At 36.1% G+C, this 27,336-nt stretch overlaps 1 protein-coding gene across 3 annotated transcripts in view; it reads right to left on the bottom strand.

Annotated features, from left to right (window-relative positions):
• Positions 1–27,336, bottom strand: part of ctnnd2a (catenin (cadherin-associated protein), delta 2a) — a 323,418-nt gene that overhangs the window by 30,563 nt on the left and 265,519 nt on the right. For all 3 annotated transcript variants that reach the window (XM_059524711.1, XM_059524710.1, XM_059524712.1), the window contains 5 exons: positions 25,940–26,123; positions 13,066–13,183; positions 8,481–8,666; positions 4,730–4,903; positions 766–916 (listed from right to left, as the gene is read on the bottom strand). In XM_059524711.1, coding sequence (XP_059380694.1) covers positions 766–916; positions 4,730–4,903; positions 8,481–8,666; positions 13,066–13,183; positions 25,940–26,123 — 813 coding nt within the window. The remainder of the gene's footprint in view (positions 1–765; positions 917–4,729; positions 4,904–8,480; positions 8,667–13,065; positions 13,184–25,939; positions 26,124–27,336) is intronic.

The raw sequence follows: 27,336 nt of genomic DNA on the forward strand, positions 1-27,336 counted from the left end.
ATATGAATGCTCTGTAATGAGGTTAAGGAAGGGCCATTTGTGATGGAACCCTTTGAAAAGCCTCCAAAACCTTTGTCACTTTCAGTAAAGTCAGCTGAACAATAATAAAAAAAGACAGTAAAGACAGAAGAATAAAACAAAACAACAAACAAAAACAAAAAAAGAAACCAAACCAAAACAACAAAGCCAAAACATAGCAAAAACAACAACAACAATCCAAAACAAACTGTTTGATAACATCATTCAAATTAAACTATTTTGAGTTGCATGTCACTTTCAGAAAAATCCTCAGTCCTCAGAAAACTCCTCAAAAACAAAAAACAAACAAACAGAAGACTAAAACAACAACAAATATAAAATAAAAATCAAACAGTCACTGTGGAACGTGCACAACTGCAACTCTTTAAGTAAAGTCAGTCAGCAATGAAAATCCCCAAACACCAAACAAAACTAAAAATATATACAGCATATAAACAGTTGCCCAAAAGCCATCTGCCAAGAATGTGCAAGTTCAGCCTGATGCCTGCTAGACAATTTAAAATGATGAGTGGCCAGGAATGTGTAATAATAAAATGACAGTTACGAACAGTCCTCTTTACCACAGTGGCTAAAACATAAGAGGCTGGACTTCATTACAGAGAAGCCAAAGAGATCAGAGCGGTTAACCCTGAGCTCTACACATCCAATGGATCTGAACCATTTGAAACAAAGTGAATCATGGTGGCTGATAAAATAAAAGATGACAGTCAAGAGGGGGGGGCGTACCAATTAACTCTTTGTTTCTGACGTCCAAGGCCATGTTTCTGAGTGCGGTAGCGACGGCACACACCACACGGTCGTTGTCTATCCTCAGCAGCTCCACGAGGATGGGCAGACCCTTCTCTTTCCTCACAGCCGCACGGATGTACACCGACCACTATAGGGACACACACACAAATACACACACACAAACAAATAAACAGGTGTAAGTCACTAAATATGACAAATGACACCTTTTGGCCACTTTGCTATATATAATTCTACATATCAGCAGTTTTCAGGAGATCATGAAGTGTATCGTCATAGTTGGATATGCCATGTGGGTAAATGTCTGTAAATTGTCTCATTTTGGATCAGCACCCCGCTGAAGTGTAATCACACTCCCCAGGTTACAGTGAAAGACTATTACTAGCTCAGAGCTCTAGCCTTCTGAGGTTCTCTATGTATGTGGGAGCTGTGGGATCATCCTTTATCAGTGACGGAGTGTCAGCTCAGATTAGACTCTGTTCTATCCTGCACTTCTGCTGTAACGGGGGAGACCACAGCATACGGCCCAGCAGGCATCCCCTCATATTTCTCATTTCTGATGACCTCTGTATGTGTGCATTAAAAAAAAGAGAGCGACAAAAACACAGTGACAGAGAGGCTCTGTTCCAAAAACTTGTAAGCTGCTTACCTAGTAAGCAGACCATAGGCTTACTCAAGAATTAAAAGTTGTTTACATTTTTTTTTTTACAATTTAAAATACCCCTTTTCTATTTTAACATATTTTCACATTTAATTTATTCCTGTAATAGCAAAGTTACATTTTCAGTATCATTACTAAAGTATGATTTGGTGCTTAAGAAATATTTCTTATTATCACAGTTGTGCTGCTAAATATTTTAAAATTCTTTGATTGAAAAAAAAAAAAAAGTTCAAAAGAACAGCATTTATTTGACAGAATTTGATGGTTTTGATGTTTTTTTTTTTTTGCATGCTTGCTGAATGAATGTATTATTTTCTTCAAAAATAAGGATTGAAAAGCACGTCTTATAATAATAATAATAATAATATAATATTATATATATATATATATATATATATATATATATATAATATATATATAATGATATAAATAAATAAAAAAAAATATATATTAGTAAAGCCTCTTTCGTGTCATACATTGTTTTTCTTGAACACGCACAAACCTTTAACGATTTCTGACATGCACATATTGACCTCTGACACATCAATACTGTAATCATGGTTTGATGTTGCATAATCACCAAACAGCAAAGTACAGACTGATTTGTAAGTACTGCATGCTCCCTTTATCTGTTGCTAGTCTGAGTGACGTGGATGCTTATTCATTTAGTGTAGTTCGAAAGAGAAGCGCTTATGGTAGATAAACAGATAAACAGTTTTGCATAATGAAAATATGCACCATGAATTAATTAATTTGTGTTAAACAATCACTACACCTTTAGCTGCACTGCTCTAACACCATGACAAACACTGCTTGTGTGATGAATTTATTTTTTGAAATACTCATTCATGTTTTAGAAAAATAGAATGGGGGCAATAGCCTGGAAACACAAATATTTTACCATTCCATACTTGTTTTTTCATATTTATCCAGTACTGGAAATGACTAAAAATCAAATTCCATACTTTTTCATACTGCATAGTAACCTTTGCCTATGTAGAGTGTTTCAAATGAATCACTTGTTCGTTTCCAGTTAGGATGCTGCCTAATATGGTGTCTAACAAGTCTCAACACTTCATTTGTCACTCAGTTTCTATTTCTGTGGGGTTTTGCCATCCATGGTGAAATCTTATTATTCCAAAATCTTGCTCCACAGAGGTGTATATTAAAAATCAAATGGCCTGGAATTCTGTTAAATCAGGCAAAGTACATCACAGAGGCAGCTTACTGGGTTTAGGAACAGAAAAATGGCACTAAAAATGAGTGTGTGGAAATGTAAATCTTTCATTTAGTGAAAATCAACGTCTCAGTTCGTTAAAACTTATGTTTGTATTATAAGTAATTCAATAAACGAAATATTCGAATTGAAAAGGAGTTTTTGACGAGAAAGCATTCTTCGCGCTTGAGTGTTTTTTTGATCCATCTTAAGTGAAGGGCTTTGTTTCCATTTCCTAGTACACACAGCGTGGGATTTGATAATCCCACTGACCGAGATGGACTTTGAAAACATAAACAGAGAGCTTAGTTCACACATATTAGATGAGGGTTCGATGTCAGTGCTTCTAGATGAACAAACAGAGGAGCCAATTGTGGTAACTGAACGAAATAGGCAGACAGACCCAGTCTCTCACTTTCTTTTACTTTCCCGTTTGTCTCTCCAACAAACTCAACCCAACAGCAGACACATATACAACCTGTTGCCCTGTAGGTGTGGAGAGGGGTCGCAGGGACAGCACTTTCATTTAACTTCTTGAAGGGGGTCTAAACTTGTTATGAGACTTCAAAACCAATCCAATCCCATTGCATCTGTCTCCATCTGAGAGTATTGATCTTGCAGAGCATATCGGGTGGATTAGAGCTCTAGAGCAACAGAGGTAAAAAAAAGCTTTTTGTCGTTGAGAGATGGTGAAAAGGATGTGAGAACAAAGAGAGAAGCAGGGGCCAAAAGGGAGATTGGTACTGGTTTTAACATCTGATGAAAGCAAGTTTTATAGGTCAGGAAAAATTTCAATTTTACACCATTTCTTCTTGCACCGTTCAATAAATTTAAATTGTGACAACAACGAATAAAACCTTCAATGAAAACAATTAAACTAAACATATCTGGTATCAGAACGTAATGGTAAAGGTGAGTGAGTGTGTTTTTTATCATGCTGCTATGCAGTTGTTTGTCTGATGCTACAGGTGCATCTCAATAAATTAGAATATTATAGAAAAGTTCATTTATTTCAGTAATTCAACTTAAATTGTGAAACTCGTGTATTAAATAAAATCAATGCACACAGACTGAAGTAGTTTAAGTCTTTGGTTCTTTTAATTGTGACGATTTTGGCTCACATTTAGCAAAATCCCACCAATTCACTATCAAAACAAATTAGAATACTTCATAAGACCAATAATCTCTGAGATTCAGGTCTGGTGAAATTGCTGGCCAGTCAAGCACACCAACACCATGGTCATTTAACCAACTTTTGGTGCTTTTGGCAGTGTGGGCAGGTGCCAAATCCTGCTGGAAAATTAAATCAGCATCTTCAAAAAGTTGCTCAGCAGAAGTGAAGTGCTCCAAAATTTCTTGGTAAATGGGTGCAGTGACTGGTTTTCAGAAAACACAAAGGACCAACACCAGCAGATGACATTGCCCCCGAATCATCACAGACTGTGGAAACTTAACACTGGACTTTAAGCAACTTGGGCTTTAAGCTTCTCCACCCTTCCTCCAGACTCTAGGACCTTAGTTTCCAAATGAAATACAAAACTTGTTCTCATCTGAAAAGAGGACTTTGGACCACTGGCCAACAGTCCAGTTCTTCTTCTCCTTAGCCCAGGTAAGACGCCTCTGATGTTGTCTGTGGTTCAGGAGAATCAATCAATCAATCAATCAATCAATCAATCTATCTATCTATCTATCTATCTATCTATCTATCTATCTATCTATCTATCTATCTATCTATCTATCTATCTATCTATCTATCTATCTATCTATCGATCTATCTATCTATCTATCTATCTATCTATCTATCTATCTATCTATCTATCCAACTATCCAACTATCTATCTATCTATCTATCTATCTATCTATCTATCTATCTATCTATCTATCTATCTAAAAAATCCAGAGAGATAGAGTCATAATTAAATCCACAAGGCAAAATTAACAATGAATGCTGACACATAATCATCTGCTAATCTACTTTAAACAATATTTGTTTATATACTTGCATCCCAAGCCATTTCTTCAGCACAGACAGATACATACACAAGGTGACTGACCGTAGTGCTTACCTTCCAACTCCCAGCAGCCAGGTTCTGCAGTGCCCCGGCGGCCCCCTCCAGCGTGTCCGGGTTTGAGCACTCAGACAGGAGGGTGAGGTAGGGCTTTACTATCGAAGGATGCCACAGCATCTGAATGCCTTTGGGGGGCTCAGCAGTATCTGGCAGCGGTCCCACACCATCCCACTACAGAAACAATGATGTGACATGAAAAAAAAGTCAGACAGACAGGAAACACACAAAATCCATCGCCATCAGCACCTAAATCCTCATAAAGGGGCTTTCACACTGACATGAATCTGCAGTGACAAAGCAACTTGATTTATTTTCAATGAACAACAGTGAGAAAAGTTTGACTTTATGAAAATGTGCAGCTATTCAAATGCCAACGTGAAGTCAGTGAAGAAAACATGATATGACAAAGAAGTTAATGTGATTTTACTCTTCAGCATGATTTATATATACACTAACATTCAAAGGTTTTTTTAAATGTTGTAAAAAAATATATTTTATTGACTAAGGCTTCATTTATTTGTTAAAAATACAGTAAAACAGTAATGTTTGGAAATATTATTCAATTTAAAATAACCATTTTCGTCACACTTTAGTTTGGGGACCAAATCTCATTGTTTCCAGTACCTTCAGAATTCATAAGAAACAATTCTTTTTCAGTACTGTTTTGCTGCTTAATATTTTTGGGGAACATGTGGAAATGGTAATTCTTTAAATCACAATGATTTTTTCAGGATTCAATGATCAATAGAAAGTTCTAAAGAAGAGCATTTATTTGAAATGGCAATATGTCTTTTACTGTCACTTATTAATCATTTTAATGCAGCTTTGCTGAAAAAATAAATCTTTTGCTTAACTCACTGATCCCAAACATTTGAACAGTAGTGTATGTCAATATTATAAAAAAAAGCATCAAGGAAGACTGCGTCAGAAATTATTCTAAGCAAGTCATATTCATGAATTAATAATCATTTCTTTTCACCGTTATATAGTATGCACTGCTGCAGTTTGTATACTTTACAAACACTTTCTCCTCCTAAGAAAAAGTTTTATCAGATTTTCTACAGCTATGACCACCAATTACATTAAGGAATCCACTTACTAGCAACCATCAGTACAGCGACCTGGCGAACTCCTGAGATAAAATCGCTGTCATTTTGTATGGGCCAAAAGGCAAATGTAACCCCCTGCACATACACACAAACACCACACGAGGAGATCTCTTGACAAATCGTGGCCTGAATAGACCCAGAACCAGGCAGGGATGACGAGCTGTAAGTCTGCATTTGAGGCGTGTGGGTGAGTCAGTTTGAAAAGTGCTGGTCTCACAGGCTGACCTACTTTCAGGCAGATCAACTTGTGAAATACCTCAGCGTCTTAAACTAGCTCTGGCACTCAGCCTCACTCTCTTCCTTCATTATTAATGAGTCTGTTTTCATCTCCCCCCGTTGCTGCTCGGAGGAGCGGCTCTGTGGTTCAATCAACTGCTGGAGGGTGGAGAAGCCCCGTGAGGCTGCTGCTCTACCCATACCGTGAACGCAGAAGAAATGCTAAGAGGCTGAGAGGAGACTTGGTTTAATCTGTTGTTTCACTATATGCAAACAGTGAGGACAACATTTTGCAAACCTTCAATCTTACACAATAACTGTCAAAAATGTCATAATTTATCAATGGAAAAGGTGCTTGCTAAGGATGGCATCAGGGTCAAAGACACGCTGCATATGTCCAGATCTTTCATTTGATTAAAAAATAATGACACCTCTTCTACGATGAACATGTTTTCAATTTCTGAAAAAAAAAAAAAAAAAAAAAATACACAATAATAATAATATAGGTGATGTAATTTGTGGTGTAACTGAAAGCAGTTTTCAAATATTCTTAATAGTTTTAACTTTAATTCTTAAAGTTTTTATATTTAAAAAAATATATATTTATACATTTCTATAATTGTATTATTTATATTTAACAATATATATTTTTATGTATTAAGTGATTCATAAAAAAAGAAAAGAAAATGTGTTAGATATTAGACAGACAGTAGACAGATAGATTTTCAGAAAATGTGTCTTTTTAGGCATCTAAAATGAGTCAAATCTGCCTAAATGCTACTCTTACAGCTTTTCAAAGCGCAAAACGAGAGTAACCCTCAATCTAAAAATGACAATGTGATCTTAATGCTTCTTCTAAGCTATCAGAGCGTAAAACAGCGTCTCAAATTGTCAAAAACTTTCTCTTCGCCCTTTTTCTGTCAGCAAGCTTTAAGCATAATGAACACTCCATGCCCCATTTCTCAGAGTAAACTCAAAGAAGGGTATCAGTGCTTGGTGGGCTGAACCTGCTCTGGTTTACATACTCTCCCCTCTCAGTCAATTAGCTACACTAAATGCCACTGCCCTGCCCGACAGAGCCGCGGCGGCGGCACGCTCTGGTTTCCTGGGCTACCTCGCTGCCACTTAGTGATAAATGATTTAACGGAGTACATTAGCCTTCTGTTGCCCGGAGGCCCAGGTGTCCTCTTTCAAAGCATCTCGGCTGAGGAGAATGTCCAGCACATGATACGAGAGGGCACCTTAGGTAATGGGGAGAAATAGCCCTCTTTACAGTCCAACAGGCAGAGATGGGTATCCTTGCATCTCTTTCCTGATTGGAAGAGACACATCTGACTGAATCCTAAAACAGATCTGCAAACTCATGTATGGGTTTTGAGGTAATGAATGAAGGAAATACAGCTTTGAATGTTCAAACGCAAAAGACGTCGCAAAACATCCCCACGCTATGTTTAATACAACAGTCTCTGCTGCAATCTCAACAGAGCAATAGCTTTGATGTATTATTCCACTCTGACTGCTTTTAAAGTTTTACCGCTTCTTGCTAGGCACGTAGCAAGCGGAGGTTGTTGTGACGGACATCTCTTTTACAGCAAACGCAGGTTTTATTTTAGTTTAGGAGGATTATATTCAGCTATCGGTGTGCTACAGTATATCACCAGCTATTAGCTTTATGGCTCCTCTGGAACGAGACATATCCAGAGGGAGTTGTGTTACACAACTGCTCTCCCACCTTCATGCTCCCCCTCTTCGTCTGCACAGAAGACTTTTCTCCTGCGTTAGATAAATGAAAAGTTTCCTCTGCTGTAAAAAGGCTGGGTTTTCCCCCCTCTTTTAGTCTGACACCCACAAACAGTGTGATTTATCAGCCGTAGAGCGTGTCACTGGGGAAACACACTGTCTGACTGTGCGGCTCTGTGTAGGTGGTGAGCGTTACGTTTGCAGAGGAAGTAACTTATAAAAAGGCGGTGTGTAAATCTGTTATTTGGGGAATGCACTGAAACATAAATTGGGATTATTTTGAGGCAACGAGGGGTGTAAAAGGAAGTTGAATATGCTAATTGTGTTATTCATATTTTGATATGAAATGCCTACTTTTTGCTGGGATCCCTTTCAGAAGCAGAGGAGCATTTTATAGTGAAATAAAGCCCTCTTTCTCTAGCCAGACAACACAAAATTACATTCACAACCCATGTGACATAAGTGAAAATTAGGGCATATATATATGTATATATATAGCAAATTAGTTGTACTACCGTAATAGATTGTTACAATGTACACATCACGAAGTAGCACTTAAAGTTGCACATGCACAATCGCACTTTCTTTGCCATTGCCATTCCATCAGCTGTTGTTGCTTAAAGTCACTATTGTCAGCAGGTGAGGGCTACCAATGCTTGTAAATGATGCATCAGGTGGCCTACCTGGTCCAGGGACTTCTTCTTCTTTTTCTTCTTTCCCCAGCAGCCTGAGGTCTCTCCGTCCTTCCCACTGGCATCGCTACAAAGGAGGCCATCCAGCTCGTCCGTCCCTATCTGCTGTCCCTGAGACGTTTCAGCTGCAAGCCGATACGAGAGGTTCCTCAAAATGCATACACAGTTTTCTATGGTCTAGCAGAGAAAGAGAGAGACAGATGTTGGGCAGGTATTAGTCTAGCACCACTGAGCTCTTGATAGAGCCCATCTGGCCAGAGGGGCCAAACTTCATCTATTCAGCTAATGCTAGGTCTGAGACAAGAGGAAACATAAATTAGTTTACACAAAAAGTCTGCATACACTTCTTGTGCCATCGTAATGATTAGCAAGTGTTCAGAAAAAAAAAAGGCTTGCAAGATTTCATTTCAGTTCAGTTCAAAATTAAATTCAACCTCTTAAGGTTTAGTAGTTTATCCTGAAATTTGGCCTGCAAATCAGTTTCTCTAAAGGACCATTTAAGTAAAAAATAGTCAAATAAAATAAAGTCAAATATATATATATATAAAAAGTAAAATGTAAAAATTTATATTTGGAAAAAAAAAAACATTTAGAAATATATTGTTTTAAATAAAGAACAAAAAATTGTGCAAAAAAATTGTTCTTGCCTTTGAAAAAATGAAATAAAATAAAAATTATAACTCAAAATTGTGGATGTAAAAAAAAACGTATTTACTTCAAAAAATTAGATGATTTGACATTAATATCCCTGTTTTAGAGGAAGACACGTTTAGGGCCTGTCAAAGACAGCAAGTCTGCATCCTACAGTTTTTAAGACCTAGTATTCTTCTATCTTGCCCTTATATTTTCCTCTCTCATCCTCTCTCATTTCCTCTTTCTCCGTCTTTCTCTGAGTGTTGGCTGGGAGTGTATATGAAAGTACTTAATTATATGTCTGACACGGTCTCTCATTTAAATGTGATTAAAGGATATACTTGCAGATGGGGAAAAATGACCAGCCAAATCCATTGGCTCACACTCCATTTAACAGGGCATTACAAGGAGACACAGCACAGCAGGCACAATGCTTGACAGCAGAAAATAGAAAATAAATGCTTGCAAAATGATGATGAAAAATGACCATTTTTCTCAATCTCCATGTTTTTCTTTTTTTCCCTATTATGGAACGAGGAGGACCATGCCCTACACAAACAAAAATAATGACTGTAATCAGAGAAACGCTCAGAGAATTATGCACTGGCATTTCAGACGTACAGAAACATATTGACTTACAAAAACCCAGACAAGGCTGACCTTGCTTTCTCCATGATTTTTAAGGAAAACAAAACAAGTTCTGCAGAAGTTTTCCCAGAAATGTGCTATATATTGAATATCGCACCTGGTGAAATTTGGGGCAGCACCATCTCTCTTACTTTTAGCAGTTTACAAGGTCCCCATTTCAAATGTTAAAGTCAACAGGAGGGAGCTTGACCAACCATAGGTTAAAAGCACATTAAGACCATTGGCTTTCAGCAATTATAGCTCTCCTGGGCTATCTCCTGGCCAAAACAGCTCTGGGCAAATCACCACACACAAAAAAAATTGCAGTGATTAGGGTGATTGCCCTTTTTCGAGGCCAGTGTGATGGGTAAAATGGTCGCTGTTGCTTTTTTGAGTGTTTGTAATGTGTTAAAGCACATTGATGGATGAAAAAGAGGGCTTAGTGCTCTAAAATGAGCTAAATGGACATGTATAGGGAAGAAGAAATGGTGTTACCATAGGCTGGAGGTGCACTTACAGAATTTGTATTTTTACATTTAGACGAAATTCAAAAGGTCACAGGAAAATGGGGACAAATGGCTTATTGGTGTGCTTTTAACTCTCAAGTGCTTCAATATGCCTGATGTTTTTTTGCTCAACACAAAAGAAGATAGTTTAAAGAATGACTTAGTGGGGTCCAAAACAATACTGGACCCATTATACAACCAAAGATAATTAAAAAATATCTTGAAGAACATCTTGCAGGTTTGGAACAACATGCGAATGAGTAAACTAATAACTGATGTTTTATTTTTGAGAGAACTATTGCTTTAATATAGCGCCCACCAATGTTCAAATGAAACTTATGCCATTGTTTTAGCTTACCAGTTTTACATAGGAAAGTATACTTTGGTTTTACATTTATATTGCATTAATGCATTTGGCAGACGCTTTTATCCACAGTGACTTAAAGTGCATTTAGTCTATACAATTTTTTTATCAGTATGCTTTTTACATGTTCTCTAAGGTAAAAGGGCAAACATATTTTATGGTCCCACTTTATTTTAAGTGGCCGTAACTAACTACTATTTACTTACATTTAAATTAAGCAATTGGTTCAATGGACTTTCTGTTAACATACATGCTTTTACATTGTACTTATATTTAGAAAAAATACCTGTTTGTAATTACATCTGTAAGTATTTTCTGTAATTACATTGATAATTACTCTGTTGACCTATCCCTTACACCTTAACTCACCCTTAAACCTACCCATACCACCAGACCTGTTCCTAACTTTACCCATATCCCACATCAATAGCAGAAAAAGTGTTTTACAATACAATATAAACACAAAAAATAAATTGTTTTCTGTAAGTACACAGTAGTTAGGGCCATTTAATATAAAGTGGGACCTTTTCTTCTAAGCTCGTTTACTTAGATTGCATGTGTCTTGAATTATTTTGCACTAATTTTCAAGACTCCAGTGTCAACACTTAGGTGGCGTGTTGTTTCACAGACTAAAAGAAATGGATGAGACGGATAAACAACAACAAAGTACTGACATGATGCCTGCGTTGACAAGCACTTGTGTGAGGGGGTTTAGAGACATCACAAGAGACATCACAACTTTAGTTTAAATGAGTACAGAAACACTTTTATCACAAATAACTTCTGGAGATGCATGGAAGCTTTCTAGTGCATGTGTGTCTAGAGTCTGTGTTTGACCATGCTCAAAATCCAGTACACTTTGAAAGGCTATGTGCTCGGCTGTATGGCTATAAGTGTTCATGTGAAAACTGAAGTACACTTCAAATGACGTTTATTGCACATAACTATCACAGTATGCATAAAAACGGGAACATTGCTCAAGTAGATTGAACTGTCTTGATATATGATGAAATTTAAGGTTGTGAACTTGTTACAGAAAGACAATTCAGATACAAAACCCTGAAGAGAGTTTAACTTCACTAATTTTAGGCCTTATCTCACCAGGAGAGAAATTGGTCAGGGCTGTCCACTCTTTGTCGTAAAATTCCAAATAGTTATGTAGCTGAATACTTCAAACAATATATTACAAACTATGTACAACTGGTAAACTAAGAACAATGGCGTAGGTTTCATTTGAACATTGGTAGAAGTTATTAACTCTTTCCCGCCAAACACAGAATTTTCCAGTTTTCCATGTTTTCAATGTTATTCAACAGGAGGCACTATTACGCATCTCCTGAATGAGTCCAGAACGTGCCGATCAAAAACACAGACGTGGAAGACACAGAAACGAGTGATCTCATATGTAAGCATATGGAAAATAAGATGATCATCAACATAAAAACAGCACATAAATTAAAACTAATGTTACAGAGTGAAATGTCAATCTAGGAAGTGGTAAAAGACTGTGCAAGCTTTAGGGGTGCTGATAGAAGCAATCTAACTGCATCTTTGCTTTGATTATCATACTGAATATGATAAATAGATTTTTTTTTTTTAAGTAGAGGCTCTATTCTTTTGTTTTTTGATGCATTGCATGTTCAGATATTTTTATATTCAGACATTTTGGTGAAAATTATCTTAAATGCTGGTGGTGGCTGTCAACTTTTTAAAAAAGTGCTGGGGGGCATCTTTCATCAGTTTACTCATGTCATTCTAAACCTGTATGACTTTTCTTTTGTGTAAAACAAGATAATTTTTGAAAAATGCTTCAATTCCATACAATTAAAGTCAATGGGTCCAGTATTGGTTTGGACATTTAGAGGTTTCTCAAAACATCTTCTTTTGTGTCCTGCAGAAGAAAGAAAATCATACAGGTTTGTAACAACATGATGGAGAGTGAAATTAATAATAATAAAAAAAACATTTTTACACATTTTTCTAACCATCAACAGTACATACAGCCTATAAAGCCTGAAGAGATACTACAGGAAATTCAAGTACACTATTTTTTATTAGCAATGCTTTGAGTTTGGAAACTGTGAAGAGAGGTGGTTGAGAGGGCACCGCGGGGGGATTCAGACAGCAGGAATTGTGGGAAAGTTGGAATGCTCGCAAGTCTGAAAATGACCAGAGGGAAAGAACTGTGCCACGCTCCAGCATCCGCACGATCTGCTCTTCGATTCTCATTAGGACGGATGCATCTCCTGCGCTCTGCTATTAGCACACTGGGCCTGACGGCGGGCTGCCAGTTAAATCATGATTAAAGAACGCCATTTAGAAGAGCGAGCCTTCGCAACCTTTAGAGGGCAGCCAACCACAGAGCTGTTTATTTGTTGCAGACATTCACACACACTCACAGACGTAAAAACTTTTATTACAGGTTGATGCCAGGAGGAAAACATACCTTGCTATCAATCTCGCTGCTTCCGAGGGAAGTCTGGATGACGAAAAGCAGCGTGTCAGTCAGACCCTCGCATTCTCTCATGCGCCGCCGAGCCTCCTCTCCTGCCGAACTCACATTCCTGGGAGAGAGATGGAGAGAGGGAAGCACAGGTCAGTGATGATGAGTGCATTAAATCAGGGAGATTCAATCACATGGGAGCAGATTCCCTCTGGGCATACAACCCGCTTTACACCATACCACTGTGACAAACAAAATGCTAATGTTTCACTTTTCACGAGTCGCCCAAACAAATCCTCCCACCTCTGACATGTATAAATATATAAATCTATTAGTCTTCAGGGGGAGGAACACTGACACTGCTAGATATCTGACTGTTTATTTTAAACAGTAGAACAATGGGAGAGAAAGAAATGGATATTGGAGTCATTTCAATTGGATAATCCAATAAGGATACTTATTATTCTGTTTATTGAAAAAATCAATCAGGTGTACACTGCTGAATATGGACGAGGAATGAATATAATAGGCTTATTATACAAACACAAACACTGTTCAACCAGATACAACAGCTGCAAGTTTCCAGCAATTTCTCTGTCCACGCTGAAAGTGAAAACACTGTACAATTGGACAGATCCCATCAGATTGGCTTATCAAGACATAATGTATGTTGCTTGTTGTGGTCATGGCGGTTTAGGACAAACACGTTTAAGATTTATTGCTATTGTCGTGCCTGGTTAGGACTTGCTGTAATGCAATGTCTCTGTGCAAATGAGACAACAGCAGGCATTAACACTCTATCCACATGTCTATTAGACACACAATAACAGTAAATCATAGTTCTATTAAAGGCTTTATTCCATATCATATCAATGTACTGAAAATGGTTTTATTCCAGCTAAAAACTCCCTTGTGTGTCAGACCGAAAGAATATGACAGACGTGTGTCTCTATGCCACACCATATGAAACTGCCTTAGGGAAAATGGCCCACTCATAATAGGGAAAATTCACTCCCATCAACTGTAATGGGAAACAGGTTAGATTACACCGCGCAAGATTTACATTTCTATATTCACCAGAACTGAATCAATTGCGATGTATCATTTATTAGAATTGCCTCGTCTCCTCCTCTATAATGCATGAATATACCTGAAAAGGCATTGGAAATACATAGTTTAGCCTGCATATGGAGGGTTTGAATTACAAACGTATCTATTTAGTTCCTTTATGGCCCTGCTTTATTATGTCATTAAATATTCAACAGGCTTGACAGCACCAGCTTTGGAATTTAAGACCTATAAGTGTTACATCCAATTTGTTGAGCAAGGTTTCATCAAAAAGTCATGTGAGGAGGCACGGCTTGCAGAAACACTCATGTCACAACAGACAAGTTTCATTTGAATGAAGAAATTACTATTTCATTACAACAGACACCAGAGGAATGAGTCACGTGCCAAATCACTGGATGTTTATGATGTCAGGCATTGAAAACCTGAATGTGGTAGTACATCAAAAAATCTTTAATATGAATTATAGCTTAGGTAGACAAAGTCATAACTCTTAAAGGTACCTAGGCACTTCCTGTACTGGCCAAGGTCTAGCTCTCTTTGATTGGGTGCCTGGGGGATGTGAGCTTATTGATATCCATTCTTTATTTTTTTGTTTGTGTGTTACATTCTAGGCAATTAATGACAGTTATTAATGTGCTTGTGTGAGAATAAACACACTAATTAGTCATGTCCGCTTTTCTTATGATCCATCGTAGATGGAGGGAAAAGCATGTAGTTGTTGGTATGGAACAAATCAGGATGAGCACAGAAGAAATGGGGCATGAGGACGATCACTCCTACTGAAGAAACACCAGAGACCAAAAATATGACATCCAAAAATTTTATATAATTACAATAGGAAGTAATGTCACAATTTCAGATTTCAATGCAAGCTGTCTACTGTATAGTGACAGACATGGATATTATCGTCATCAGCTTCTTGTCAGACTTCAACAAATCAAGATCAACCAATTCCCCTATAAATAGATAATGGACAGTTTATGTTTTCCATTTTTGAGATCATTTTGAGTAAAAATTATTTTGGTGTATATATGTCAGCTTTCAGCTGTAGCAGTTAGCTGACTGTTTCATTAGATTATAATACAATTATTATTAAAAACAGATAATGAAACACAATATTCCTGACTTGACTTCACTTGCTCTATAACATTAAGGTAAAAAAAGCCAAATATGTAAATATATACATAAATATATACACAGACAAACATACAAACACAGACCCTACGCAGAATCAGAAAATTTTATTATGTATTTAGTTTAAATACAAATTTAGCTGTTTATATATTACATATATATATATATGTGCATTATATATATATATATGTGTCATATATATATATATATATATATATATATATATATATATATATATATATATATATATCACACACACACACACATAATTCACTTCCCGCATTTATAAATGAGTGTAAGCCATCAAGATGATCTATTGAGACGTTCCCTGTGACATTAGCAGAGGGTCCAGCTTTCAATTTAAATTGAGTATAAACAGACTTTATTTTGAAATATTAGGAAGCTTTTTTCACAGACTGCTACATGGCAGAGATTAATTTTAAATAACCAGAAATAAATTGGAAATTTGACCAAAAGCATAGCAGCTGTGTTTTCCGACATCTGGTTTGGGTAGTCTTAGTCTCTTGGTTATGAATAGTAATGTCTCATCATTTATGTCTCCCGCATAACTGTTTTATTGCATAAAGGGGAGGCAAGCATTGGGAGCCCAGAGCTCTTCTCATCCTGATGTGCATTAGCATAACCTTTGATTAACTTTTTTCCCATATGGCCTTTGTGGTGCTTGGATGTTTAATTTCCCGCACAAAGGGCTGCATTGAGCCTTCCATTAAGTGAGAACAGCACCGATTCATGCCAAGAAATGAGCTTGGTTGTCCATGGATAAAGCGTTTTATTGACCTGAGTTTCTCTACTTGTTTTAATACAGCAGTTTAAGTAGTGTTATTTTACAGTAAGTCACATATAAAAGTATACGAATGCTTGTATTATATAACAAAATATTGTTTCATATATATTATATTATATATCACATTTTTAGACACACACACACACACACACATACGTATATATGACATTAAATTAGCAGATAATACATTTTATTTATATTATATATTTTATTAGATACAATATTTAATATATTTAAGTTGCCACATCATATCTAAATTCATTAGAAATACCTAATTATTTTTAAGCAGTGATATCACATATTTTTGTATTTTAAGTAACCTCAAATTAGATAATTAATGAAATAATACAAAAAAAACTTTTATATAATTTATTTATAATACAAATAATTAAGCAGATTAATTTAACAGTTCCCTGATTTCGCACAGTGTAAAAGTAAAGATATCCAAAATATTTTTTTTTTAAATCCAAAACATTTGACACCAATAGACTTCCAGATCTAGAAGTCATTCTGGGTTATTAACCAGTCAAATGAGTCTCATTAACAGCACACAGGGAACATTAATAGGAAGTGAGGAGACCTCAGGGTTTGAGTTCCTCCGTAAACAGAGACCATGAATATTTTCTCCCTCTTCTGCCTGCACAAGCCCCAATTAGCATTTCACTTCCCATTGGCCTCCTTCCCCCATTTCCTCTTGGCTCACAGCAGGTTTGTGAATCCATCAAACTCTTCCCAGCCTGTAGGAAAGGGTGTCCTGAGCCCTGTAATTGAGACCGAGCTCAGAGAGATGATTCACTTGTGATGGTGAGTGATGGATGTGACTGAGGGTGGGTCTGCTTGGCAGGAACGTAGATGATGCATCATGCGGGCCAAGAGGAGAAAAAGAGAAATTGTTTCATTACTTTTCAAGGTGTGTCACGCTGAACTGATATCAGAGAGGGGGAGAGGGAGGGCAGCAATTAGAGGGTGACGGAGGCTTGATTTATCAGAGCATCATTTTGATGGAGTATTCCAAAATGATGGAATTATTTAATAAATCCCCCTCGGCTGATGCTGCGCAGGGTAATCTGATGCTGACAGGGCAGAAGTGCAAAGTGCCTGAGATTGTCCATAAAGCATTTCAGTGTGAATATTCGACTGGTGGAGAACAGTTATACACCTACGGATGAGCATGAAAGGAGCGCTGCAGCACTCTGTGCTGAGTGAGGATGGGTAAAAAAAAGGAAAATAGATAACTGAGCATTACACTACTCTCCATACAAGATATCATGACACTTCAACGGGTGGTATTATTACATAACTCAAATACACAACGAGCATTTATTTATTATTAATTATTAACTTTGTGTGACTACAATTACGTCATTCTCACATAATAAAATATTAAAATAATTACATTTAATAAATTCTAAAATAAAGTTGATTAAAGAATACATTGAATTGATGTTGAAGAAAGTAGTTATAATAAATTAATAATATAATAATTAAAATAATAATTAAAAAACACATTAATGGAATATCAATTTATTTTATTAATCATTAGCATCACATCACTCCAGTCTTCTCACATAATAAAATAAATAAAGAAATAATTAAATAATAATAGTAATTATTATTGTTGTTGTTACTAATATTTTATAACGCAAATACATAATGTCCATTTATCTTACTACTAATTAGCTTTGTATCACTCCAGTCACTTCTTCTCACAAAACAGAATAAACAATTAAAAAAAAGTAATAAATAATAATAAAGCTAACAATTAATACACAAATGGACATTAAAAATTAGTTAAAATAATAATAATAATAATCATATAGGTAACATTTTAGTATAGGAACAATTCTCACTATTAACTAGTTGCTTAATATCATGCCTATTATTAACACATTGGCTGTTTATTAGTACTTATAAAGCAGATATTTTGCATGACCATATTCTACATCCGTAATCCTACCAAACCTAACAACTACTTTACAATTAATAAGCAGCAAATAGGATAGTTTATTGAGGCAAAATCACAGTTACTGGCAAGAATTGGACCTTAAAATAAAGCGTGACCTAATTTTTACACAAATACATATTGTTCATTTGATTAATAGCTTTGCATCTTAATTTGTGGGTTAATTATTACCTAAACTTATTTCCAAAGCTATGAGAAAGTTTTAGGTTCTTACTACACTGTAGCTAATAACACTGTAATAAAAATAATAATAATAATAGGAAGGCATAATAATGCATATGGCTGTCTGGCTGAGAATCACACAAATAAACTCCCCCGCTACTTAATCATAACAATAGCTTTTACAACTGAAAAGCTACATTACTTAAGTTCAGCAGTGCCTTCTTACTGCTGCGCTATTTGTTGCGATACACTGCTGAGAAAGCCACAGGTAATCACACACAAACACACACAACTTTCAAAACAGCCCAAACCACAATGCTAGCTCTAAAAGTTTGCTTTTAAATTAATAACAGAGACTTGGGTGAGTCTTTTGAGCTAGCGATGGCAGTGAAATGCTTGAACAGTGTAGTAAGAAAGCATTTCTACACACAGGAGTGCTTGAAAACCTGAAAATTATGTTGAAATAAATAGAACGCTGGACTCCAAATTGCTGAATTTTTGAAAATTAACTTTGTACGTTCATTCAATCAATTCAGTGGTCCGATTTCAATAACGAAAGTGGCAACAGTGTTTAACAGTTACCTAATGTTGGTCAACGCAAATGAAAAGCACTGCAATTAGCATCATGACTGAGGCTGAAGACGTACATGAGGTCACATGACTCACTTTTCCACAATTAATGAGCCCTTTATATTTTATTGCTTATTCATTTACTTTAATTTCCGTCACTCACACACTCCATCTAATTAATTAGCATACTTTGTTAGCAAATTGCTTACTGAACACAATTAGTGCTGTTTTCAATCAAGCACACCTTAAAAATTCCTTACAAGGAGAAACGTCTGTGCCTCAGTGTTCTAATGTCCTTGGGTAAATATTCAACAGCTACCATGTGCTCTTGTAAAAATAAACTCAAAACACTCACACAGCTGGTGACTACTGGGAATACAGAGGAAATGTCATCGTCAGACTTAGTATTTGAAGACTTAAGACTTTCTAAACCTTGTTTGCAAGGAGCAGATTTAGACAGATTGTCTGTTTAGATGAATTTGTGAGGTTTCATGATAGCAGCCAGAATGAAGACGTGCCAGGTCTCTAGTTGGCTGACACTAGGCGTGGAGGGGTCATCACGGCTACAGAAGCCAAATGGCAAGGTGAGCTAGCGGCAACTAAACATCTGGAGCACCAACAGCACAATTTCCCCTTCCAGCAGTCCAACACGGACCTCCACAGCTGCTTAAATACTGAACACAATCACCTGCTGTGAGACGAGAGCTGATTCAGTGTCTAAACAGTGTTTATCTCGCCAATGACTGAGTGTTTTTTGGTTTTGGCCACGAAGATGATGATAAAAATCTGCATAATGGCCATAATTAAATTACTTTTAAACAAACTGAAAATATGACAAGAAAAATAAAAATGACACTGCACTATATTAACAATAAACTAATTTAAAATTAAATAAAATATAATAAATGATGTCAGATAGAATCCTGCCGAAGCTAAATAGTTTGGTAAGCTGTTTCAAAAATGAAATTTATGTCATTAATAACTCACCCTCATGTCGTTCCAAACCCGTAAGACCTCAATTCTTTGGAACACAGTTTAAGATATTATAGATTTAGTCCGAGAGCTTTCTGTCCCTCCATTGAAAATGTATGTACGGTTTACTGTCCATGTCCAGAAAGGTAAGAAAAACATCATCAAAGTAGTCCATGTGACATCAGAGGGTCGGTTAGAATTTGTTGAAGCATCGAAAATACATTTTGGTCCACAAATAACAAAAACTACGACTTTATTCAGCATTGTCTTCTCTTCCGTTTCTGTTGTGAGCGAGTTCAAAACACTGCAGTGTAGTGATGTCCGGTTCACAAATGAATCATTCGATTTAACCGGTTCTTCTCGAACCAGTTCACCAAATCAAACTGACCGTTTGAAACTGTTCGCGTCTCAGTTTCAATGGAGGGACAGAAAGCTCTCGGACTAAATCTAAAATATCTTAAACTGTGTTCAGAAGATGAACGGAGGTCTTACGTGTTTGGAACGACATGAGGGTAAGTCATTAATTACATAATTTTCGTTTTTGGGTAAACTATCCCTTTAAGAATACCCTTATAATGTATTATAATTACGGGCTTCATAGAAAGTGTTACCAACATTTTTTATATAATCAGTGTTGAAAACAGTTGTGGTGCTTAAAATGTGTATGGAAACCATGATTTTCTTTCCACGATTCTTTTATGAATATAAAGTTCAATAGCATTTTGTCTTTACAACAGTCTTTACTGTCAATTTCAATCAAATGAATGTATCCTTGCTTAATAAAAGTATTAATTTCTTTGAATAAACAATCTTACTGACACCAAACGTTTGAACGGTAGTGTATACACAATATAAAGGTAATGTTACAAATTAATAATCTGCACAAAAGATCTCAAAAGTTCAAGTGCTCTTTCCATAACAAAATATCAAAAACAAAACAAAAACTGTATATAAAACATAATTGTAATTTTTTGAAGATATGGTTTTCACAAAGATATTTGGAATGGTTTTTGGCTTTTCCATCAAATAATTAAACAAAATATTTTTTTTTACTAAAAATCAGATACCATTTTAGTCAAAGTAAAATGAATTAAAATGTATTTATATGGCATTACAAACAACAACAAAATGTAGAGGATATTTTCATCTAAAGCCAAAAATTAAGTAAAACAAAACAATAATGTATTAAATAAATTAATACAACAAACTGAAAATATTATCTGAGTTATCAAATTAACTAGAAAAACAATGTGCATTTCATCCATGGAAATGTGTCTCAAGTTTCTGTTATCAGTAGATCTCTCAAATTTTCGCAGATTTTGTTTATTTGGCAAGTATAAATGTGCTATGAAATGTTGATCATGTATGAATAAACATCTAAGGCAAAGTGAGTCAGTGGTGCTTTAGTCATTTCCAGTAACATTCAGCACAGAACACAACAAACAAACTCCTAACAGGTATTTAATGCAGTTTCTTGGGAGGAAATACTGAACATAGTCAGTCTAAACTCAAGTTCTCACTTTTACTATTTGATCTCACTATAGAAAAATGCATTTCACCTCGGAGACAATACCTCAGTCAACATTTGACAGTTGGAGGAAAGATCTGACACAATTACGAAAGGAAAAGATTTGTAAGAGTGGGCAGCCGTTCAGGTTCGATTAAGATCCTGCTGACAGTTGGTGAGCTGCCGAACCTAAACAAAGCGTGGAGCTGTTTAACTGTGTAAATGGCGGATTCATCCATTCACTGAAGTATGACAGAGAAAGCGAGAAGGAAAATCCAATGTTGTGAAGCCTTTTTGGAATGTCATGAGGGATTGTGCTTCGAGTCTGAGAAAATCTCTTTCTATTAGATTTCTATTAGCCCACAGAGACCCGCAGGTTTCAGAAATTTGATTTCTGCTTGTGGAAGTGATTTACAGCAGCAGTGTGTCAAACTCCCATTGGGATGAGGCTCAATTCCAAAAACACTGCTTCACTGATTTTCAATGGCTTGCTCAAGTGTTCCCGCCTCCAAAGGAGAGAAAAAAATCCCACCCTGACGAACATCATCAATTTGAATTGAAGTATTTCATTGTCAGAAATTGAGAGAAATTGACAACTCGACTGTCTCCAAAGTGATACCCAGAAGAGACAGCGAGAACATAATGTAAAAACCTCAGTCAAATTATCTTGAAATTTTTCCAGGCCACCTGAAATGTTTGAAGCAAAGCATGCTGCATATTTCAGTTTAAATGTCCATTTTGCTTACATATTAAATAGCGCTGTTAATGATTAATCGCGATTAATCACATCCAAAATAAATGTTTTTGTTTACATAATATATGTTTATTTATATTATACATATTTTTATTATGTATATAAAAATACACACACATACTGCATATATTTTTAAAATATTTACACGTATATACATTTATATATTTATATTCTTATATTTTATATTCTATATAAATATATTAAATATATAAACATTACATATTTTTCTTAAATATATACATGCATGTGTTTGTATTTATATATACATAATAAATATACACGGTATACATAAATTAGGTAAATAAAATCTTTTATTTTGTATGCAATTAATCGCGATTAATCGTTTGACAGCACCAATATTAAATAAGTTGTAGATTGTATAGGGCAGAGTTTATGACTGATTCAAACCAGCTCATTTGTTTGGAAAATGACTCTTGTTTGTGTTCTTAAGAGTCAGTTGTTTTTCAACTGAATTACACTGATGTAAGACATGAACAGGCTCTTTTTATTGCATCAATAACATAAGAGTCGTTTGCTTGTAGATCACATAACACTGGTCTCACTGTATGTTGTTATTCAATAAAAAGAACACATTCATACGAGTCATTTACACATTTTTGATTTACTAAAAAAAACTACTGTAGGTCTTACAAGCCATTTGTTCATGATTTGAACAACATACAGTAGGTTGCACTATAGTTTTCACTAAAAATAACCACATCATATGATTGATTTGCTCATGATTCACACTAACAGCTATTGGATCATTGTGTGTTTTTGATTAAATAAGAAGAATATGTTCATAAGATTGATTTGTTTTAAATAACAATACACTGGTACCACTGCACGTTTCTTATTAATTAAACAGAACTGTTCATAAGAGCCATTTGCTCATGAACCACACTACATTGATCTTACAATATGGTTTTGATTCACTCTCAGGAGCCATTTGTCTATTTGTTGGATTCAGACAACATATAAGCATTTTTACATAAGTTGTATGTTTTTCATTTACTAAAAATAACTACATCATATGAGTCATTTGTTCACTTGTCCCTTGTCTCACTGCATGTTTTTGATTCACTAAAATGAACCCGTTCATAAGAGTAATTTGCTTGTGAAACTAATACAGTGGTCTTGCCGTATGCTTTTCACTCACTAAAAATAATCATTTATAAGAGTCATTTGTTTGTGAATCACACTATACTCATCTCACTACATGATTATTATTCTCTTAAAAGAATTAGCCTTTCGCCGAGCCCCGCCCCCCTTAGTTACTGTTGCTACTTCCAACAAACAAATGGTCAAACACGACCAGAGCGACAGATTGCCATGACGGGAAGAGGTATACCTTTGCGTGTCAGTAACCTTTTTTTCGAGCAATACCTCCGCGATATCCTCCAGATCGAGGGAAAAGGGGTTAGAGTATGCAGTGGAGGGATAAATTCAAAACATAAAAATATGCAATGAAGAAGACACGACTACTATCGAGGCTAATGCTTACCGGTCTCAAGCGAAATCTGAGAAACCCCATGACCTGTACCTCAAATGCAAAAACACAGCATTGCGGACCAGTAATGCTCTTGCACTGCCGAGAAAATTCTCTTTCTTATGTTATGATCTATTATTGTGTATTGCGAGTAGCTATTTTGTTCAAATACAAGGGTGTGTTAGCTAGCTAAACCTACATGTTCGACACATTTAACTGGGCGTGGGGCCGTCCACACGGTTTTATCCATTGTAGGCACCGCTCACGTTGTGTTTTCGGCTTTGGGAATGGGAAGAACTCCTCCAGACAATCTCTCTGGGTATCTAGTGTCCAATTTACAAACGCCGTGGGCGCACCGATTCACCATCTTGCTTGGAGTCAAAGTTTGTCGTAACTGCTCACATAGTAACGGTTGCTATGATGTGTGATTGGACAATGCCCGTTTTGGGGGAGGGGCCGGCGAAAGGCTAATTGGAAAGATTGTTGAAAAACTGTGCAAACTCATCAGATGAGATAATCACAGCACATACATCTACTAAACTATCATAAGAAACTAGATGTGCGAATGAATGAAAATGTAGTAGAAGATATGTGTGGTCCACAATCACATGGTCAGCATAAGTTATGCATTTCACTTTCTGAAGCGTGTGCGTATCTGACAGACTTATATGCGGAGGATGGTAATTGCCTCTTTACGGCGCTCCTACAGAAGATGACACAAGACACTGCCATTCACTCTGAGGGGTAATTCACTGCTGGAATCAGAAGCGGACTTGTTATTAAGAGAAAAAAAGAAAATCGGAGGATAAAACGACTGTTTGAAACAGTACATGCACATCCGTTTATGTATATTCAAAAATCTTGTATAAAAGGTAAAATTACAATTGCTAACAGCTAGTTTATAGTGAAACTGCAAAACTTCTTCAAGTATGGCTTAAAAAAGTTTCAATAGTTTAGGAAATCTTAAAAGGAAGCTGGGAAAGCAAACAAAAGCATCATGTTCCTCTCACAGCATAGACTTTCATGTAGTTTAATACTGTGCTGTTGCTATGGATACAAGAATAAAGCCTTACATGAGACGGATACTCAACCCAAGAGAATCAACATTTTCTCAGTTATTTTTCAACTAACTCTTCACAACAAAAAGCTATGTATAAATCATAATAAGCTAGATTTGCACGCCACATAAACATCATTATGCATTATTGCATAAGTCATGAATCAGATGCTTTGTGTCCTCTTGCTTCATGCAGAAGAGACAGGAGAGATGCAGTAAACCTTTACTCAACGTGACAAAGCCATACAGGTTATGATTCAGTTTTACCTGCGGGCGATCTAGAGTTACGAATGCACAGAACAGACGTGGCTGGGGGAAATGGCTTGTCAGGCTTGTTCCTCTTTCCGTATGGAACAGGAAGGAGGTGTGAAAAATCCAAAGCTCTTGTTTTTTGACAGTTCATCAAAAGGAACACATCGTTCTCAGCAGTCCAGATATGAAACTCTCTTCTCTACATCACGTGGCCAGCTGCCATAGAAACAACCATACGGTGCAAACTGCAATCTGTTCTTAATGAGAGATCTGCTGAGATCTACAATCAGTGGAGTTGTGGCTGCATCTGGTTTGTAAATGCAATCTGGGTTATAGTTTCTCAGGTATATGTGAATGAAGATAGTCTATGCTTTTAAGTCAGGATTAATTCCTTTGAGGCCAAGAGCTGCTGCTTAGATGAATGGCAATTTGTGCTTTTGTTCAAAAGCTTTGGGTTGGTAAGATTTTTTGATGCTTTTGAAAGAAGTTTCTTATGCTTACCATTATTAAATATAAAATATATTATAAAGAGTAATAATTTGAAATATCACAATTGCTCTGAATATTGATTTGAATATATTTTAAAATGTCATTTATTCCTGCAATATTTTTTTTGTGGAAACTACATTTACTTTTCATGTATCTTTCGTAGATTCTTTGATGGACAGAAAGTTAAATAGAACAGCATTTATTTGAAACTCACTTTATTTTTAGAACATTATAAATGCCTTTACTGTCACTTTTGATTATTGTAATGTGTCCTTGCTTAAAAAAACTTATTACCTACTTTTGAAGATTTTTTCACCTTCATAAGACAGTTTCTGTGTAAATCTGACATTGAGCCAATCTTATGTAAAACACACATTCATTTCAGTCTGGCAGTTTTTGCACAAATGGATCTGTGAAAAAACCACACATACCAACAGTCTGCAGTCATGTCATCCCAAACCTGTATGACTTTCTTTATTCTGTGAAGCATATTTATTTTCATTATATAGACAAAAACTAAAATATATTGTTTTAAATTCTGCTGAAGTCTCACAGATTTGGAATGTGTAAAAATGATGAGAGAAATTGACAGAAACTATCCTTATAAAAACAAACTAAAGGAGTAAAAAGAAAAAAGCATACACAAGCTCACCTCAGGCAGCCGGTGGCATTGCGAAGAACTTGGGACGTGTGCATTTGAAGCTTGCGGTCCTCCTGATGTGGGGACACGTCCCAGGTGGAATGGGGTATGATCACGGTGTTGGTCAAGACGGCTAGAGCGTCCTGGATTATAGGCATCTTCAGAGCGTCACACGAGGACAGGTTCCACAACACACCTGCACGGGGCAAACACATAAGCACAGCGTTTACCAAAGCAAATTAGGCAGAGCCACCTATTTTACACCGTTAGTGAACCATATTTAATATCAAACTTTGGAAGGAATGAGTCACACAAAAAATAAAGTTGGCTGAAAATGTACTCATCCTCAGGCTATCCAATATGTAGATGATTTTTTTTGTTCTTCAGAATAGATTTTCAGAAATTTAGCAATACATCACAAACAGATCCATTGCAGTGAATGGGTGCCGTCAGAATGAGTACACAACATGACTCCAGTTCATCAATTAACATCTTGTGAAGCATAAAGCTGCATGTTTTGTAAGAAACAAATCCATCATTAAGACATTTTAACTTTAAACCGCTGCTTCCTTCATCCATAATGCTTTCTCCAGTGAAAAATAATCTTGTCTTAAATCCAGAGAGAAATATCCATTTGGAAGTGAAAACAGTTCTAAACAAAAATGTCTGTGGATTTTGATATGAGAGCTCAAAAGGGAATGCACTTTTTCACTGTAGGAAGTATTATTATGGATTATGGAGTGGAATTTTGGCCAGACGAGATGGTTTAAATTAATAAATGCCATAATAACGGAATTCATTTCTTAAAGAGAATCCACTAGTGAGCAAGTAAATGAATGCTACATTTCTGCAAATCTGTTCTGATGAACAAACAAACTCATCTACATCTTGGATGGCCTGAGGTGAGTACATTTTCAGCAAGTTTTCATTTTTGGGTGAACTATTGCTTTTACATTTGAGTGGGGCATACTTCGAAACCAATGCTTGAAAATGACTGCAGCAATGCACAAGAAATAATGCTCTTTCATAGGGGTAAAAAATTCATAGAACATTGTCAATTCTGTGCTTGAGCTAGCTTGAGACAGGTTTTGACAACATCTCGCACACACTCGAAGACCCACACAAATTTAGAGCTGAAAACCGGAGGAAAAAAACAACATAATTTGACAAGCTATAGAGCCTGCGGTCTCAAATTACAATGGTGGTCTAACAGCATTTTACCAAACTCCTTCACAGCTTTGCCAAGATTCAGAGGGAGGACTAATGCAATATGATTTACTACATGCAATTCACACAAAACCACTATTCTCTCCTGCACAACCCTTTAGATTAGATCTGAGAGATTAACAGATAAAAATGCTACAACAAACAGAATTTCTTAGCCAGCTCAAAAATTAAACAGTCTAATT

This window comes from Carassius carassius, chromosome 35, assembly GCF_963082965.1.
Source record: "Carassius carassius chromosome 35, fCarCar2.1, whole genome shotgun sequence".
NCBI lineage: Eukaryota > Metazoa > Chordata > Actinopteri > Cypriniformes > Cyprinidae > Carassius > Carassius carassius.